At 43.2% G+C, this 19,663-nt stretch overlaps 1 protein-coding gene across 2 annotated transcripts in view; it reads left to right on the top strand.

Annotated features, from left to right (window-relative positions):
* The window catches only part of pafah1b2 (platelet-activating factor acetylhydrolase 1b, catalytic subunit 2), a 29,165-nt gene extending 11,931 nt beyond the window's left edge, over nucleotides 1-17,234 (top strand). For both annotated transcript variants that reach the window (XM_073030108.1, XM_073030107.1), the window contains 5 exons: nucleotides 8,642-8,830; nucleotides 10,334-10,423; nucleotides 11,234-11,350; nucleotides 12,991-13,113; nucleotides 13,236-17,234. In XM_073030108.1, the coding sequence (XP_072886209.1) occupies nucleotides 8,750-8,830; nucleotides 10,334-10,423; nucleotides 11,234-11,350; nucleotides 12,991-13,113; nucleotides 13,236-13,514 (690 nt within the window). In that variant the 5' untranslated portion in view covers nucleotides 8,642-8,749 and the 3' untranslated portion in view covers nucleotides 13,515-17,234. The remainder of the gene's footprint in view (nucleotides 1-8,641; nucleotides 8,831-10,333; nucleotides 10,424-11,233; nucleotides 11,351-12,990; nucleotides 13,114-13,235) is intronic.
* The last annotated feature ends 2,429 nt before the right edge of the window (nucleotides 17,235-19,663 follow it).

Here is a 19,663-nt window from a genome sequence, read left to right on the forward strand (position 1 = left end):
AGGCCGTCTGGCCCATCAAGCCTGCTCCACCATTCAATAAGAAATAGAGGGAAGTCAGTTTAGAACAGAGTAGAGGAGGAATTACTTCAGCCAGTGGGTGGTGAGTCTGGGGAATTCATTGCCCCAAAGAGTGGTAAAGACAAGTTTTTGGGTGTATGTACGGTCGAGATTGATAGGTTCCAGATTGGTAAGGGGTTAAGGGTTATGGGGCAGAGGCAGAAGAATAAGGTTGGGAAGAGGACAAAAACAGCATTGAGTGAATGTCTCAGCAGATGTGATGGGCTGGATGTCCTGATTCGACTCCTATATCTTCTAGTTGTAACGTTGAGCAGAGTGTAGTGTGATGGCTGGCACACTTGCATACACAGTCGGACACCAGTCTGAGCCCAGTGTAGTCAATCTCCTCATCCTGCTGAGCTTGAGGTGGTGTTGGGTTATTGTAGCAAGCTACAGTGAAAAGCATTTGTTTTGCCTGCCATCTAGACAGAAAGTCAGAACGTTGTGGGCCAAAGGGCTTGTAATGTGTTGTAGATTTCTATGTTCTATTTTCTAGAAAAATCATTCCATGTAGAAGTACATCAAGGCAGCAAAAAAACAAAAAGGTACAGCGTGTAGTGTTACATTTACACAGAGTGCACACACAGGTCACAATGAGGTAGATTTGGAGATCAAGAGTTCACCTTTTAGTGAATGAGAGGTCGATTCAAGAATCTGATAACTGTGGGATAGAAGCTGTCCTTGTTCTTTCAGGCTTTTGTATCTTCTGCTCAATTGGGAAGAGTGTGGGGGTGTACAGGTCCTTGATTATGTTGGCTGTTTTCCCGAAGCAATGAGAAATGTCATCAGACAGTTTTGGGGAGGCTGGGTTTTGTGATAGATTGGCTGTGTTTCTTGCAGTCTTGAACACTTGCCACACAGAGCAGAGATGCTTTCAATGATGCATCGGTAAGAGGTGCGATTTGTTCCAGTTGTATCTGTGGAGTGCAGTGTGTTCCCAGTGTACCTGAACCACACAGATGCTGACAGTTCGGTGCCCAGTAAAAGTCAATCAAGTACTCTGCCTCCTGTTAAGTTTCACACTGCATGGAGTACACAGACTGTGCCTCCCAAGTTATAGAAACATGGAAAACCTACAACACAATACAGGCCCTTTGGCCCACAAATCTGTGCCGAACATGTACCTACCTTGGACAATAGACAATAGGTGCAGGAGTAGGCCTTTCGGCCCTTCGAGCCAGCACCACCATTCAATGTGATCATGGCTGATCATCCACAATCAGTACCCCGTTCCTGCCTTCTCCCCATATCCCTTGACTCCGCTATCTTTAAGAGCTCTAACTCTTTCTTGAAAGCATCCAGAGAATTGGCCTCCACTGCCTTCTGAGGCAGAGCATTCCATCAATCCACAACTCTCTGGGTGAAAAAGTTTTTCCTCAACTCTGTTCTAAATGGCCTACCCCTTATTCTTAAACTGTGGCCTCTGGTTCTGGACTCCCCCAACATCGGGAATATATTTCCTGCCTCTAGCGTGTCCAATCCCTTAATAATCTTATATGTCTCAATCAGATCCACCCTCATCCTTCTAAATTCCAGTGTATACAAGCCCAGTCACTCCAATCTTTCAACTTAGAACTACCCAGGCTTACCCATAGCCCTCTATTTTTCTAAGCTCCAGGTACCTATCCAGGAGTCTCTTAAAAGACTCTTATCATATCTGCCTCCACCACTGTTGCCCGCAGCCCATTCCACGCACTCACAACTCTGCATTAAAAAAAACTTACCCCTGACATCTCCTCTGTGCCTACTTACAAGCACCTTAAAACTGTGCCCTCTCGTGCTAACCATTTCAGCCCTGGGAAAAAGCCTCTGACTATCCATACGATCAATGCCTCTCATCATCTTATACACCTGTATCAGGTCACTGCCCACCCTCGTTCGCTCTAAGGAGAAAAGGCCGAGTTCACACACCTCTGCACCCTTTCTATGGTTTCCACATCCTTCAGGTAGTGAGGCGACCAGAACTGAGCACAGTACTCCAAGTGGGGTCTGACCAGGGTCCTATATAGCTGCAACATTACCTCTCAGCTCCTAAATTCAATTCCACGATTAATAAAGACCAATACACCGTACGCCTTCTTAACCACAAAGTCAACCTGCACCGCAGCTTTGAGTGTCCTATGGACTCAGACCCCAAGATCCCTCTGATCCTCCACACTGCCAAGAGTCTTACCAATAATACTATATTCTGCCATCATATTTGACCTACCAAAAAGAACCACCTCACACTTATCTGGGTTGAACTCCATCTGCCACACATGGGGTACCTTATCAAATGCCTTGCTGAAATCCATATACACTACATCTACTGCTCTACCTTCATGAACGTGTTTAGTCACATCCTCTTTCTTAATGTTTAGATGCTCAAGCTTTTCAATCTGCTGTAAGTCATCCCTACAATAGCCAAGATCCTCTTTTATAGTGAATACTGAAGCAATATGATGCATATCATATTTTTACTGAGTTAAGTATTGTATGTAATTAGTTTTGCTACAATAAGTGTATGGGACATTGGAAAAAATGTTGAATTTCCCCATGGGGATGAATAAAGTATCTATCTATCTATCTATACCTTACCTATCTCCTCTGGTTTAATACACACTTTTGCACTGTCACACTTGGGTTTGATTCTCTCACGTCTTATCCTCTTGCTCTTCAGATACTTGTAGAATAGCTTGGGGTTTTCTTTAATCCTGCTCGCCAAGGCCTTCTCATGGTCCCTTCTAGCTCTCCTAATTTAATTCCTAAGCTCCTTCCTGCTAACCTTATAATCTTTTAGATCTCTGTCATTACCTAGTTTTTGGAACCTCTCATAAGCTTTTGTACACCATGGTCCCTGTACCCAGCCATCCTTTCTGTCTCATTAGAACATACCTATGCAGAATGCCACACAAATATCCCCTGAACATTTGCCACATTTCAGCCGTACATTTCTGCACCATTGTCTGGTATGGAGGGGCTACTGCACAGGACCGAAAGAAGCTGCAGAAGGTTGTAAATCTAGTCAGCTCCATACTAGGCACTAGCCTACAAAGTACCCAGGACATCTTCAAGGAGCAGTGTCTCAGAAAGGCAGCGTCCATTATTAAGGACCTCCAGCACCCAGGGCATGTCCTTTTCTCACTGTTACCATCAGGTAGGAGGTACAGAAGCCTGAAGGCACACACTCAGCGATTCAGGAACAGTTTCTTCCCCTCTGCCACCCAGTTCCTAAATGGACATTGAAGCTTTGGACACTACCTCACTTTTTTTAATATACAGTATTTCTGTTGTTACACATTTTTAAAAAATCTGTTCAATGTATGTAATTGATTTACTTGTTTATTTATTACTGTTTTATTTTATTATTATTTTTCTCTTTGCTAGATTATGTATTGCATTGAACTGCTGTTGCTAAGTTAACAAGTTTCACGTCACATGCCAGTGATAATAAATCTGATTCTGAGAACATCTGCTTCCAAGTTCCTGCCTGATAGCTTCATATTTCCCCTCGCTCCAATTAAACGCTTTCCTAACTTGTTTGTTTCTATCCCTTTCCAATGCTATGGTAAGTAAATAGAATTAAGACCTTAAGATATAGGAACAGAAGTAGGCCATTTGGCCCATCGAGTCTGCTTCGCCATTCAATCATGGGCTGATCCAATTCTTCCAGTCATCCCCACTCCCCTGCCTTCTTCCCATATCCTTTGATGCCCTGGCTAATCAAGAACCTATCTATCTCTGCCTTAAATGCACCCAATGACTTGACCTCCACAGCCGCTCCTGGCAACAAATTCCACAGATTTACCACCCTCTGACTAAAGTAATTTCTCCACATCTCTGTTCTAAATGGACATCCTTCAATCTCAAAGTTGTGCCCCCTTGTCCTAGAATCCTCTACCATGGGAAATAACTTTGCCATATCTAATCTGTTCAGGCCTTTTAACATTGGGAATGTTTCTATGAGATCCCCCCCTCATTCTCCTGAACTCCAGGGAATACAGCCCAAGAGCTGCCAGACGTTCCTCATATGGTAACCCTGTCGTTCTTGGAATCATTCTTGTGAATCTTCTCTGAACCCTCTCCAATGTCAGTATATCCTTTCTAAAATAAGGAGCCCAAAACTGCACACAATACTCCAAGTGTGGTCTCACAAGTGCCTTATAGAGCCTCAACGTCACATCCCTGCTCTTATATTCTATACCTCTAGAAATGAATGCCTCTAGAAATTGTGATCACCATCTCCAAAATACTCTCCTACTGAGAGACCTGACACCTGACCAGGTTCATTTCCCAATACCAGATCAAGTACAGCCTCTCCCTTGCAGACTTATCCACATATTGTGTCAGGAAACCTTCCTGAACACACCTAACAAACTCCACCCCATCTAAACCCCTTGCTGTAGGGAGATGCCAATCAATATTTGGGAAATTAAATCTCCCACCATGACAACCCTATTGTTATTATTGCACCTTCCCAGAATCTGTCTCCCTATTTGCTCCCCGATGTCCCTGTTACTATTGGGTGGTCTATAAAAAACACCCAGTAGAGTTATTGACCCCTTCCTGTTCCCAACTTCCACCCACAGAGACTCCGTAGACAATCCCTCCATGGCTTCCTCCTGTTCTGCAACCATGACACTATCTCTGATCAACAGTGTCATGCCCCCACCTCTTTTGCCTCCCTCCTTGTCCTTTCTGAAACATCTAAAACCTGGCACTCTAAGTAACCATTCCTGCCCCTGAGCCATCCAAGTCTCTGTAATGGCCACAACATCATAGCTCCAAGTACTGATCCACGCTCTAAGCTCATCCACTTTGTTCATAATGCTTCTTGCATTAAAATAGACACAGCTCAAACCATTGGTCTGTGCATATCCCTTCTCTATCATCTGCCTATCCTCCCTCTCACACTGTCTACAAGCTTTCTCAAAATGTGAGCCAACCGCCCCTTCCTCCGTCTCTTCAGTTCAGTTCCCAGCAATTCTAGTTTGAACTCTTCCCAATAGCCTTAGCAAACCTCCCTGCCAGGATATTGGTCCCCCTAGGATTCAAGTGCAACCCATCCTTTTTGTACAGGTCACTCCTGCCCCAAAAGAGGTCCCAATGATCCAGAAATCTGAATCCCTGCCCCCTGCTCCAATCCCTTAGCCACGCATTTATCCTCCACCTCACTCTATTCCTATTTTCACTGTCGCGTGGCACAGGCAGTAATCCCAAGATTACTATCTTTGTGATCCTGCTTCTCAACTTCCTTCTTAACTCCCTGTAGTCTGTTTTCAGGATCTCCTCCCTTTTCCTACATATTTTGTTGGTACCAATATGTACCACGACCTCTGGCTGTTCACCTTCCCACTTCAGGATATCGTGGATGTGATCAGAAACATCCCGGACCCTGGCACCTGGGAGACAAACTACCATCCAAGTTTCTTTCGTGCGTCCACAGAATCGCCTGCCTGACCCCCTAACTATAGAGTCCCCTATCACTACTGCCTTCCTCTTCCTTTCCCTACCCTTCTGAGCCACAGGGCCAGACTCTGTGCCAGAGGCACGGCCACTGTCGCTTCCCCCAGGTAGGCTGTCCCCCCCCAACAGTACTCAAACAGGAGTACTTATTGTCAAGGGGTACAGCCACAGGGGTACTCTCTAATACCTGACTCTTCCCCTTCCCCCTCCTCACTGTGACCCATTTGTCTGTCTCCCGTGGCCCCGGTGTGTCCACCTGCCTGTAACTCCTCTCTATCACCTCCTCGCTCTCCCTGATGAGGCAAAGGTCATCGAGCTGCATCTCCAGTTTCCTAACTCGGTCCCTTAGGAGCTGCAGCTCGACACACCTGGTGCAGATGTGACAGTCCGGGAGGCTGGGAGACTCCTGGACTTCCCACATCTGACACCCAGTACAGAACACCGGCCTCACAGACATACTTCCTGTTTCTATTCCTCATGGGTAACCTACCTCGCCTCGACCCATTATTGCCGAAGCCTGAAGCCCTACCCCTCTGCCTCAGATCACTCCATCGATGACCGCACTGCTAGGCTGTTTTGTTATGCCTGAACCTTCCCTGCTATCTAACTCACAATTGGTGCTCCGGTTATAGCCACTGATAGGCCACTAACAATGGACAAACGTTCTCGAAGCTCCCTTTTTAAATAACCGCAACCAACCTGCGAGAAATCCCTCAGTGCATGAACTAATGTTGACCCTGGTGGGGCTGAAACGACTGTTTTTCTGTTTGGTTTAGCAGAGTTTTATTTCCTTCCTTTTACTTCTGATTTGCTCCTCTCCCACTCCTGTTGGACTTTATTGTGGCCTTTGGCTGAGGTTAACTACCAGTGATAGTGGAAATGCTGGAGTTTCCCCAGCAGTGCAGTGCCTCATGCCATTAAATGACAGAACAATATACGCAGACTGGGAGACAGTTTCGCTGAACACCTACGCTCTGTCCGCCAGAGAAAGCAGGATCTCCCAGTGGCCACACATTTTAATTCCACGTCCCATTCCCATTCTGATGTGTCTATCCATGGTCTCCTCTACTGTCAAAATGAAGCCACACTCAGGTTGGAGGAACAACACCTTATATTCCGTCTAGGTAGCCTCCAACCTGATGGCATGAACATTGATTTCTCTAACGTCCGTTAATGTCCCTCCTCCCCTTCTTACCCCATCCCTTATTTATTTATTTATCCCCCCTTCCTTTTTTTCTCTCTCTGCCCCTCTCACAATCACTCCTTGCCTGTTCTCCATCTCCCTCTGGTTCTCCCCTCCCCCTTTCTTCCCAGGCTTCCCATCCCATGATCCTCCCCCTTCTCCAGCTCTGTATCCCTTTTGCAAATCAACTTTCCAGCTCTTAGCTTCACCCCACCCCCTCCTGTCTTCTCCTATCATTTCGGATATCCCCCTCCCCCTCCTACTTTCAAATCTCTTGTTATCTCTTCTTTCAGTTAGTCCTGACGAAGGGTCTCGGCCCGAAAAGTCGACTGTACTTCTTCCTATAGATGCTGCCTGGCCTGCTGCGTTCCCCCAGCATTTTGTGTGTGTGGCTTGAATTTCCAGCATTTGCAGATTTCCTCGTGTTTGCAAACAATATAATTGTTGGCTGCATACCAAACGCACACCAGAGAGACTTCTGGAGATTAAAATCTCCAGAGTAAACAGTTGACATTTTGGGTTGAGACCCTTCATCACGACTGGAAAGGAAGGGGGAAGAAACCAGATGCCCTCTTCCTTTCCAGTCGTGATGAAGGGTTCTCGGCCTGTTTACTCTTTTCCATAGATGCTGCCTGACCATATAACAATTACAGCACGGAAACAGGCCATCTCGGCCCTTCTAGTCCATGCCGAACGCTTACTCTCACCTAGTCCCACTGACCCGCACTCAGCCCATAACTCCCCATTCCTTTCCTGTCCATATACCTATCCAATTTTACTTTAAATGACAATACCGAACCTGCCTCTACCACTTCTACTGGAAGCTCATTCCACACAGCTACCACTCTCTGAGTAAAGAAGTTCCCCCTCGTGTTACCTTAAACTTTTGCCCCCTAACTCTCAACTCATGTCCTCTTGTTTGAATCTCCCCTACACTCAATGGAAAAAGCCTATCCACCTCAACTCGATCTATCCCCCTCATTATTTTAAATACCTCTATCAAGTCCCCCCTCAACCTTCTATACTCCAAAGAATAAACCTAACTTGTCAAACCTTTCCCTGTAACTTAGGTGCTGAAACCCAGGTAACATTCTAGTAAATCTTCTCTGTACTCTCTCTATTTTGTTGACATCTTTCCTATAATTCGGTAACCAGAACTGTACACAATACTCCAAATTCGGCCTTACCAATGCCTTGTACAATTTTAACATTACATCCCAACTCCTATACTCAATGCTCTGATTTGTAAAGGCCAGCATACCAAAAGCTTTCTTCACCACCCTATCCACATGAGATTCCACCTTCAGGGAACTATGCACCATTATTCCTAGATCACTCTGTTCTACTGCATTCTTCAATGCCCTACCATTTACCATGTATGTCCTATTTGGATTATTCCTACCAAAATGTAGCACCTCACACTTATCAGCATTAAACTCCATCTGCTGTCGTTCAGCCCACTCTTCTAACTGGCCTAAATCTCTGCAAACTTTGAAAACCTACTTCATTATCCACAACGCCACCTACCTTAGTATCATCTGCATACTTACTAATCCAATTTACCACCCCATCATCCAGATCATTAATGTATATGACAACACTGGACCCAGTACAGATCCCTGAGGCACACCACCAGTCACCGGCCTCCAACCTGACAAACAGTTATCCACCACTACTCTCTGGCATCTCCCACTGTTGAATCCATTTTACTACTTCAATATTAATACTTAACGATCGAACCTTCCTAACTAACCTTCCGTGCGGAACCTAGTCAAAGGCCTTACTGAAGTCCATATAGACAACATCCACTGCTTTACCCTTGTCAACTTTCCTCGTAACCTCTTCAAAAAATTCAGTAAGATTTGTCAAACATGACCTGCTGAGTTCCTCCAGCATTTTGTGTGTGATTTCTATCTGAATCTCATTTTAATGTTTACATCTTGTCCCGTTTTTCAGGTTGTTTGTAACTGAGCAGCACCAACTCTACAGGGACTTCTGAGTGCTGGTTCCTCACCAAAGCTTCAACTCCCAGCCTCACTCCTGGTCTTTCTCACCAGGGAGACAATGAGTCAGGAGGAATTTAACTCGGCCGCTGTACCTCTCTGTGCAGAGGACGTGCAGGGAGATGGTCGTTGGAAATCATTGGTAAGGATGGCTACCCCCTTTCCATGGACAGGTGGGACTTTGAATGGAGCTCAGTCTGTCCACCACGCATAAGTAATTCTTTGGAATGCTTAGTCAGCTGTAGGAATGGAGTGGGGGTAGGCAATTCAGCCTTGAACCCTGTTCTTCCATTCAATTTGACCTTCTGCTGCTTCTTTGCTCTATTGGGTCCCTCACTTACTCAAACTTGCAGATTAAGGAGATCAGATCTTATCCATTGGCTGTGGTTCCCCATAACTCCTCTCATAAATTTGCCAAATCTTCAGAGGTTTTTTGCTCATTTTTGGTTAGATACTGTTAGGGGAATAATGGATTTTGACTGGATAAAGGGACCTTTTGCTTTTGGTCTTTGTATCAACTGGATTATAAAACCACAAGACATAGGAGCAAATTAGGCCATTCGGTCCATCAGGTCTGTTCCATCATGGTCAATTTATTATCCTTCTCAACCCCATTCTCTTGACTTCTCCCTGTAACCTTTGACACCCTGACTAATCAAGAACCTATCAACCTCTGCTTTAAATGTACTCAATGTCTTGGCCTCCACAGCTGTCTGTGGCAATGAATTCCACACTCATTGTCTGTGACAACCATTCACCACTCTCTGTCTAAAGAAAAAATATGCTCCAACCTTTGAAAGTCATTATTTCCCTTGGGTGTATGTGTAAGGCAGATGCAGGGAGGGATTTTCCCGAGTAGCAGGTCAAGAACCAAGAGTCCCTGATAAAATAGGGAGCAGCCCATTTCAGTCCACATGGAGAAATTTCTTCACTTGTATGTGTTCTTCGCTGCCCCAGTCACTGAGTTCATTCAGATCAGAGATGGAAAACTTTCTGAATATTAAAGGAATCAGGGAGAATAGGGAATGGCAAATGAATAGATCTGCAATAAGTAACACACACAAAATACTAGGGGATCTCAGCAGGTCTGGCAGCATCTGTGGAAATAAATGAACGGTTGATGTTTTGGGCCAAGATTGATGAGACCTGATGAAGGGTGTCTATTTGAAATGTAGACTATTTATTTCCCTCCATAAATGCTTTCTGACCTGCTGAGTTCCTCCAGCACTTTGTGTGTATGTGTGGGGCTCAGGATTTCCAGCATCTTCAGGATCGTGTTTTAAATTCATGTTCAAGTTTATCATCATCTGATGATAAACAAATGAAACAATGTTCCTCTGAACCACAGTACGTATATCACAGACAGCACATAAAATAAAATATTACAATAAATATGTTAATAAAATATTATTCAAAATGCTTGCAGCACAGGTAAACAAATCAATCATGATTGTGTTGAATGTCTGGACTGATGAGGGGACCAAGAGGTCTTCTGCTTACTCTTATTTTCTTACAGCACCCTTGGCCTTGTGCAGCTGAGGACTTAGTGAATTAACCTCTCTTCTATTTGGTGACTTGATTTGAAGATAATTTTAAAGCCTTTATGTTGGTGTTGCGATTTCAGAGAGTTTGTTTCCAATTGCAGCACAGTCGGTTTGTCTTGGACTGCAAGGACAAGGAGCCAGATGTTCTGTTTGTGGGGGACTCCATGGTACAGCTGTTACAGCAATACGAGGTGTGTATCTCCACTCTGCCACCCATCCCGAGAATGTAGTCTGACATGTGCATGAGTCTGTGTGTTCCCATCTGCTACTTCTCAACCCAGTTCATTCAGGAGAACTCTTTCGGGCGGTATTTTAACAAATACAGCAGACAGAACAGGGTTGCAATTTGGGATTTGAGCAGAGGGTGTACATCTCAAATGAGTTTCAACAGACCCAAAATAAAATGCAGCAGGTGTGGGAAGTCCAACATTAAAAAAAATGCTTGTAATTTCAGCATGTTAGGCAGTATCTTTGGAGATAGAAATAGCCAATATTTTGTGTATCTATTTGATATGAAAAACGATTGACCTGCAAGTTGACTCTTTTACTCTGTCCATGGATAGTGCCTGGCATGCTGAGTATTTCTTTTTAGTGCAGTATTTGTACTTTTATTCCAGTATTTTTCATTCAGAGGGTAGTGCAAATGTGAATCAAGGTACCAGTGGAAGTGATGGGTGCCATTTCAGTTGCAACAATTAAAAGAAGATTGAAAGATGGATGGGAAGGGTATGGTATGATCCAGGTGCTAGTCAATGTGACTAGGCAGAAAAAATTTGTCATGAACCAGATGGGCTGAAGAGCCTTTTTCTGTGCTTTAGTGCTTTATGATGCTATTTCCATTTCTAAGAGAACACAAGTTTAAGCACCTTTTTAGTGGTACATCCTGCTGACTTTGTTTCAAATAAGTCAGACTTACTCAGCTCTTGTCTGACATGACATGCATTTAAGTTGATCCACAAACCAGCAGATTGAACTGCTGTGCTCTCTGTCTGTTGCAATAGATCTGGAGGGAGCTGTTCTCACCACTTCATGCCCTTAACTTTGGCATTGGTGGAGATACCACAAGGCACGTTCTGTGGAGGCTGGAGAACGGAGAGTTGGAAAACATTAAACCTAAGGTAAGGGGGAGAGAAATAATCCCAACCAGTTCAAACCCACCTGGAAGCTCATGGAATTATATTAAAGTGTTTAACAACTTTTGAGCTTAATGACTGCTTGAAAAATGCATTATCCAAGCTGCTGCTTTGCAAACTTTAGTTTCTTGTGCTAATCTCTGTGAAGTCACAGAGGTACACATCACGGAAATGGGGCTTTTGGCTCTATTGCACCATGCCCACCAAGATTGCCACTGTTTGCGTATGTTTGGTCCATATCCTTCGAACCTGGTGACACGATACAGCATAGAAACAAGCCCTTTGGTCCAACTCATCCGTACTGACCAAGATCTCCAACTGAGGGAGTTGTGTTTGACCCATATCCATCTCAACCTTTTTAAAGATTAGCTTTATTTGTCAAATATACACCAAAACATACATTGTTTTGTGTCAACACTCTGAGGATGTGCTGGGTGCAGCCCACAGGTGGTACCATGCATCCAGTGCCAACATACATGCCCACAACTTCCCAAACCTAACTGTACTTGATTTTAGAATTTGGGAAGAAACCCACATGGTCACAGGGAGAATGTACAAACTCCTTACAGATAGCAGTGGGAATAGAACACCAATCGGTGATTGCTGACACTGTAAAGCATTACGCTAACCACTGTTTCCACACTGCCCGTTCCTATCAATGTAGCTGTCCACTGTAGTTGATTCATAATTGCCTCCTCAATTAGGAATGGACAGTAAATACTGGCATTACTTGTGAAGTCTGTATCCTGTATATTCTGTGTTCTATTATTGATTCCTTTTATAACATCTTGATGTACTTAAGTACAGGATGCTCTGTCTGCATGGTATGCAAATAAAAGCTTTTCACCCTTGGTATGTATCAGTTTCAACATTTTAAGGCAAATTTGGATGTACATGGATGGGAGGGGTGTGGAGGACTATGGTCCAGGTGTTGGTCAATGGGACCAAGCAGATTAACTGTTTGGCATGGAGTAGATGGGCCAAAGGGCCTGTTTCTGTGTTGTAGTTTTCTATGACTCTGTGACAATGACATACTAAGTATCAGATAAATAAGTTTGGTCTATATTTGGATTTTGGGGTTGTTGAGATTATTATAATGTACACTCAGTATTTCCTCTACTGAATGAAGTGGGCACTGAGTGTTTGTTCGTAGCCTTCTCCTGTATTCCATCCACTTCAAGGTTTGACATGTTGTGCATTCAGAGATGTTCTTCTGCACACCACTGTTGTAACGTGTGGTTATTTGAGTTACTGTCACCTTCCTGTCAGCTTGAACCAGTCTGGCCATTCTCCTCTGACCTCTCTCATTAACAATGTGTTTTCATCCACAGAACTGCCACTCATTGGATGTTTTCTGCACCGTTCTCTGTAAACTCTAGAGACTGTTGTGTGTGAAAATCCCAGGAGATCAGCAGTTTCTGATATACTCAAACCACCCTGTCTGGCACCAACAATCATTCCACGGTCAAAGTCACTTAGATCACATTTCTTCCCCATTCTGATGTTTGGTCTGAACAACAACTGAAACTTTTGGCTGATTAGATATTTAGTGTACAAGTATACTTAATAAAGTGCCTGCTGAGTCTATGTCAAATACAACTAATCCAAATTCAAACTGCTTCCAGGTGATTGTCCTGTGGGTGGGGACCAACAATCACGAGCACACGGCTGAGGAGGTGGTCGGTGGGATTGAGGCCATCATTCATCTCGTTAATGCACGGCAGCCTCAGGCTAAAGTGGTGGTTTTGGTAAGCGTGTGTTTCTTCTCTTCCTGTACAAAACCTGCTGTTCTTCTGCTTTGGTTAAACTGTTCAAGTGGGATGGCCACATACTGTCTAAATGCCTCTTTTGTGGTGATGTCCTCTATCAGAGTCTGCTGCCTCGAGGAGAGAAGCCCAACCCACTGCGAGAGAAGAATGCACAAGTCAACAGGTTGCTGAAGAGGTCCCTGGTGAGATTCCCCAAAATGCAGTTCCTGAACGTCGACGCTGACTTTGTGCACTCAGATGGCACCATTTCCCACCATGACATGTTTGATTACTTACACCTCACCCAGATTGGCTATGCTAAAGTCTGCAAACCTGTCTATGAACTGCTCGTTCAGCTGCTGGAGGAGACACCGGAGGAAAAGCAAGCCATCCTGGCATGATCGGTAATAAACCCCGTTACCTGTCCTCACTAGGATCTGAGAGGAGCCATTTATAGAATCCTGCAACAGTCTTGCCTGGCACACCCAAGTAAAGGCACCTTTGTATCATGAATTGTAGGATTCTTACCAAATTGGATGCATTAATTTTCCACAGCAAAGCAGTCCATTCTTTCTGCCACAGTACAGCTAATATAAACATTGTTCTTTCACAGTGATTGGACAGAATGTCTTTCCTGTTAAATATGGTGTGCGTCTGCTGTAATTGGCCAGTTGTTTGCATATATTAGGAATAAACACTCATTCCTCTCATTAATTTTAGAGCTGACTTGAATTAATGGGCTTGCATACAGACAACTCTTTCAAACGTAGTGCAACCAGAGTAGTTAAAATATTTTTTGGTATAGTCCAGGCATCCTGTCTCTGCCCCTTGTAGGGATTTTTGCACAGCTGGGTTTCAATAATTGACATTGCCTTGTGGGGTCAGAAGACCTCTAGTGGTAGTGAGTGGAATACACAAGTCAACCTCACCACTTTGAATGTTGCCTCAGTCATGTAATGCAAAATGACACTGAGCAACTTTATTTCCTTTTCTTTTTTTTTATTTCCTTCTCCCAGGTTAATGGGAGAAGAGAGAATTTTGAGTAATTTAGGCTTTGACCCTTCTGAGGGAAAATAAACTCTTATCATTCTTGCCGACATGCTGAATTCATGGCATTTGCCTGGGTTCAGTCTGAGCAATGGTACAAGGAGGGGCCATGGTTTACAACACTGGGGGGAGGGGTTCTATGTGCAAATGATTGAGAGAAAGGTTCTGGAGCATCTTGCATTATAGTTGGAATTATATGAGGCCTGTTTATAGGTGCAAATATGGCCTGATTTTAGAACTTTTTTAGTTTAATCCCATTTCACTCCATCACTGCTCTTTCCAAGAATACAGGTAGAGAGCACTGGAATGTAGTGGTTACGTTACTCGATCATCAGTCCAGAGGCACAAGTTCAAATCCCACTGTGACAGCTAAATTAGAGTAATTAAATAAATCTGGAATTTGTTGAACAAAAAACAGGTCTCAGGAAATATTGCAATCAAAACCCATCCTTTTGAAGGTGAGAAATTTTCCTTGGCCAGTATGCCCTTCACCAGTGGGCCCCTTCACTCCAGTGCCATTAGGCAGCATTCACGTACCCTGAGTAATGCAAAACAAAATATGGGCCCTTTGTTCCTAGATCTCTGCTGAAACCAGGTGGCCAGGTAATCTCAGTAGGTAAGGAGACACAAGGCGAGGTAGAGAGGGCAGCTGCAGGGATTTTGAGGTAGTTGGAAAGACAGTGTAAGTGAATATTCCTCAGCATTTTACTTGACAGGCAGTTATTGAACTGTAGTCTGTTGTTCAGTCTGAATTCATTCCCTATTCTAAGCAGCAAGCTGTTACAGTTGTGTTGCATTGTTCATAGACACAAGCTGGGCGCTCTCGACACTAACTCTACCTTCTCTTTACTGTACTGTGGCTTTGCTAATCTGTTAGCTACTGACTCACCATTCACTCTGAACTTTAATTGAGCAACATTTTAATTAGTTGACTCGATGAGATATAGACCAGTCTCTCTAGATGTATGAGTGCTCCCATTTGAAGTTAGGTGTCGACAATTCAGGGACAATTTTTGTTACAAATCTGAAATTCAACCCAAATATGCTGAGATGTTCAAGAAGAAATTAATTACTGTCTAAAGCAGCACTGTTTCCACTGTCAATACAGTAGTCATAAAACCAGTGATCCTATGCTAGCTTAATTTTTTTCACAACAACCAGTTTTTTTGAATTTATGAAAAGTTCTTAGATTGTCCATTTATTTAAATGATTGAAATCATTGTTTGTAACCAGATGAAGGACTGCAGAATACTGCAAGGCATTGATTGCAGGATTCTTTATGATGTTGCAGAGACTCAGCTCTCCCAGGACCTAACTACACCACTCCACCTTGAAGTGTATAAGTTATCAAGTATTAGCATTGGCTGGTTACTCCATTAACGCTGCATAAAATAGATGTCCAAGTGCATCTGAAAATGCCTGCAGTAATGGTATTCTTATATTTTACTTCCAACCCCTTTCAGTTTGCAGGTTTATTTGGGTATGGAGTTGTTGTAATAAACAGATTTTGGCATTGGGTACTCACAGTGGGGTTAATCTTACACCTGTGTTTAACACCTTTGGAAATGTTTACACATTTGAAGGGGACTGATAACACAGGATCTGGACCGAGCAGAGTGATGGCTATCATTTGCTCAGGTGGTCAGGATTTGCTTATAAAGGGAGGGGGTGTCAGAATCTTGGGAGAAGACATAAACACATGCAGTCCAATGTTTGAATAAAAACTTCACTTAAATGCTTCACTTATACAGGAAAGTAGACTGTAATAAGTAAACTTCTTTTCAATTAAAGATTCACCAGAAGCCAACTTTATAGTTACCTGGAATGCAGTAATTATGATTTCCATTTAAGAGGTTAATTACATCGAAAAGAATTGATTTGTAGTGATATCTGTTAACTTTATTCTGGCAAATTATGCCATTTTGGGCACCACATTCTCATGTATAAAATATTTGGTTAAGGGACAAGATGGATTAGTGTTGCAGAGAGGAAGAAGAATTGTGCTCTGTTGTGGCATCTACCCAGAATTCTAAAGAGAAAATTATCCGGCAACTTCTTCAACCTGAATATTCCAGCTAAACAGTGGGGGCTAGTAGAGAGTCACTTTAGTGAAAGGCATTCTATTCCAACTCGCAGTTTATTTTTCTGAATTGGATGTTGGGTTATCTGTGAATCTTGTGTGTGTGAAGGCTGAGCAAGAGGCGTAGTGCAGCAGCCGCCTGTACTTTATAACTGTCCATTTACTTTAAAATAGTTTAAAATGTATTTCCTCACTTACCCTACAACTTGGTAAGAAACTGCTTTGACTTTACAATATCATCTGAAATCCTTATCTTGAAATTATCAGGGATTTTCACACTTGCTTCCCTCCCAGTCATTGTGTTGTCTCCTATATTTGCAACAGGAGGCCATTCAGCCCATTGTATCCCTGCCTAATCACACCTTCCAAATACTTGGTCCACAGTCCTGCAGTTGATGTCTCACTGCATACACATCCAAATTCTCTAACTTGAATTCAGGTAATAATGAATTAATTGTAAAGTACATTGTGTGAAACCAGAAGCTCAAAGTACAGGTGAATGTCTTTTGTGTGCGAGAAATGTTTGTTTCTGCTCAAGTCACAAGGTATCTTACTCTTCCCACCCTCAGCAAAAATGAAGCTACATTATTTTTTAAATGTATGATTATGAAGGGATTTCTAAAACATGGGACCATGTCTTGTCAACTGTCGGCACACTACATGGATTGGGAAAAATAAATCCTCAAATGTTCCCTCCATCCTCATATTTTCCTATCGGCATGTATGATCTCAGCATAAAATTATGCTTCCAGAAACACGTTGTATAGTAATGCTTGATAAAACCGTGCTGTAGACAAATATATCCAGGAGTGAAGAAAGCGTACAGTACTATTTGTGTCTTGTTTGGGTGACTTGGGAATGGTAGTATATAAACTTATTTAATAAACACGAATGTGTAACTGTCATCAGATATCTGAGCAGTGATGTGTTGTGCTTAAATGTACTGTAATTTATGCTTTAATGTACTGTAATATTAAAAATAGTTTGAAACTTTTCAGTTGTTCCTGATGTGTAATAGAGAGATAATCTCAATTTTCTGCATTAATGAACAATTATGTGTCATTGAACTCTGCACCACTGTGCTCAGTTCTATTGACTGGAGAAACAAGCTACATCATTAATGATCCATTAAAATGTGCACAGACCCTCAGTTAATTTATTATTCAGCTGCATGTATGTCATCATATACAACCCTGAGATTCATTTTCTTGTGGGTATTCACAATAAATATAAAAATATGCAATAAATATCAATAACATGAGATGAAGAGTCCTTGAAAGTGAGTCTGTTGATTGTGGGAACATTTCAATGATGGGGCAAATGAAGTTATCACCTTTGGTTCAAGAGCCTGCTGGTTGAGGGGTTGTAACTTCCTGAACCTGGTAGTGTGCATCCTGAGGCTCTTGTACCTCCTTGATGGAAGTAACGAGAAGAGAGCATGGTCTGGATGATGGAAGCTGCTTTCCTACACCAGTTTCGTTCCATCCTTGAAGCATACACCCATTCCCCCAGTGCCATTGTCTCTGCAACTTAAAACACAATGAAGGTTGTTGTCCATACAGACAGTTTTTTTGCAGGTTTAACTGGCAGTGAGAGCGCCCACCCTCCTTGCTCCCTGCACCTTCGTTACTCTGCTTTTCAAGGACTGGCAGCCGCGGCTAAGAAAATGTACCAGCGAGAAAAGCCACAAATGGGCATTGGGACAATTGGACATGTGGATCATGGTAAATCTATGTTAACAGTTGCCATTAACAAAGTGTTTCTTAAGACCATAAGATGTAGAAATACAATTAGGCCATTTGGCCCATTAAGTTTGCTGTCATTTCATGGCTGATCTATTTTTTCCTCTCAACCCCATTCCTTCTCTCCTTAACCTTTCAAGGGGAATAGAATATAAAAGCAAGGAGATAATGCTGAGCCTTTATAAGATGCTGGTCATGCTGCACTTGGAGTATTGTCAACAGTTTTGGGCCCATATCTCAGGAAAGGATGTGTTGTCATTGGAGAGTCCAGAGGAGGTTCATGAGGATGATTCTGGGAATGAAGGGGTTAATATATGAGGTGCATTTTGCAGCTTTGGGCCTGTACTCACTGGAATTTAGGAGAATGAGGGGGGATCTCATTGAAACCTGCCAAATGTTGAAAGGGCTAGATAAGGTGAATGTGGAGAGGATGTTACCTCTGGTGGGGGTATCCAGAACTAGAGGGCACAGCCTCAAAATTGAGGGGTGACCCTTTAGAACAGAGGTGAGGAGGAATTTTATATCAGAATCAGGATTATTATCACCAGCATGTGATGTGAAATTTGTTAACTTAGCAACAGTTCAATGCAATACATAATATAGAAGAAAAAAATAAAATAATCATAATAATAACTAAATCAATTACAGTTTACATATATTGAATAGATTAAATTGTGCAAAAAACAGAAATACTACATATTAAAAAAAAGTGAGGTAGTATCCAAGGATTCAATGTTCATTTAGGAATCGGATGGCAGAGGGGAAGAAGCTGTTCCTGAATCACTGAGTGTGTGTCTTCAGGCTTCTGTATCTCCTACCTGATGGTAACAGTGAGAAAAGGACATGCCCTGGGTGCTGGAGGTCCTTAATAATGGACGCTGCCTTTCTGAGACACCGCTCCTTGAAGATGTCCTGGGTACTTCACCATCTACACCTCGGAATTCAACTACAACACAGAGTCTTGCCATCTTCAGAAGTTTTCTGATGACTCGGCCATAGTTGGATGCATCAGCAAGGGAGATGAGGCTGAGTACAGGGCTAGGGTGGGAAACTTTGTCACATGGTGCGAGCAGAATCATCTGCAGCTTAATGTGAAAAAGACTAAGGAGCTGGTGGTGGACCTGAGGAGGGCTAAGGCACTGGTGACCCCAGTTTCCATCCAAGAGTCAGTGTGGACATGGTGGAGGATTACAAATACCTGGGGATATGAATTGACAATAAACTGGACTGGTCAAAGAACACAGGCTGTCTACAAGAAGGGTCAGAGCCATCTCTACTTCCTGAGAAGACTGAGCTCCTTTAACATCTGCCAGACAATGCTGAGGATGTTCTACGAGACTGTGGTGGCCAGTGCTATCACGTTTGCTGTTGTGTGCTGGGGCAGCAGGCTGAGGGTAGCAGACACCAACAGAATCAACAAACTCATTCGTAAGGCCAGTGATATTGTGGGGGTGGAACTGGACTCTCTGACGGTGGTGTCTGAAAAGAGGATGCTGTCCAAGTTGCATGCCATCTTGGACAATGTCTCCCATCCACTCCATAATGTACTGGTTAGGCACAGGAGTACATTCAGCCAGAGACTCATTCCACCGAGATGCAACACTAAGCGTCATAGGAAGTCATTCCTGCCTGTGGCCATCAAACTTTACAACTCCTCCCTTGGAGTGTCAGACACCCTGAG

The sequence above is a fragment of the Hemitrygon akajei genome, chromosome 26 (assembly GCF_048418815.1).
Source record: "Hemitrygon akajei chromosome 26, sHemAka1.3, whole genome shotgun sequence".
In the NCBI taxonomy this organism is placed as follows: Eukaryota; Metazoa; Chordata; class Chondrichthyes; order Myliobatiformes; family Dasyatidae; genus Hemitrygon; species Hemitrygon akajei.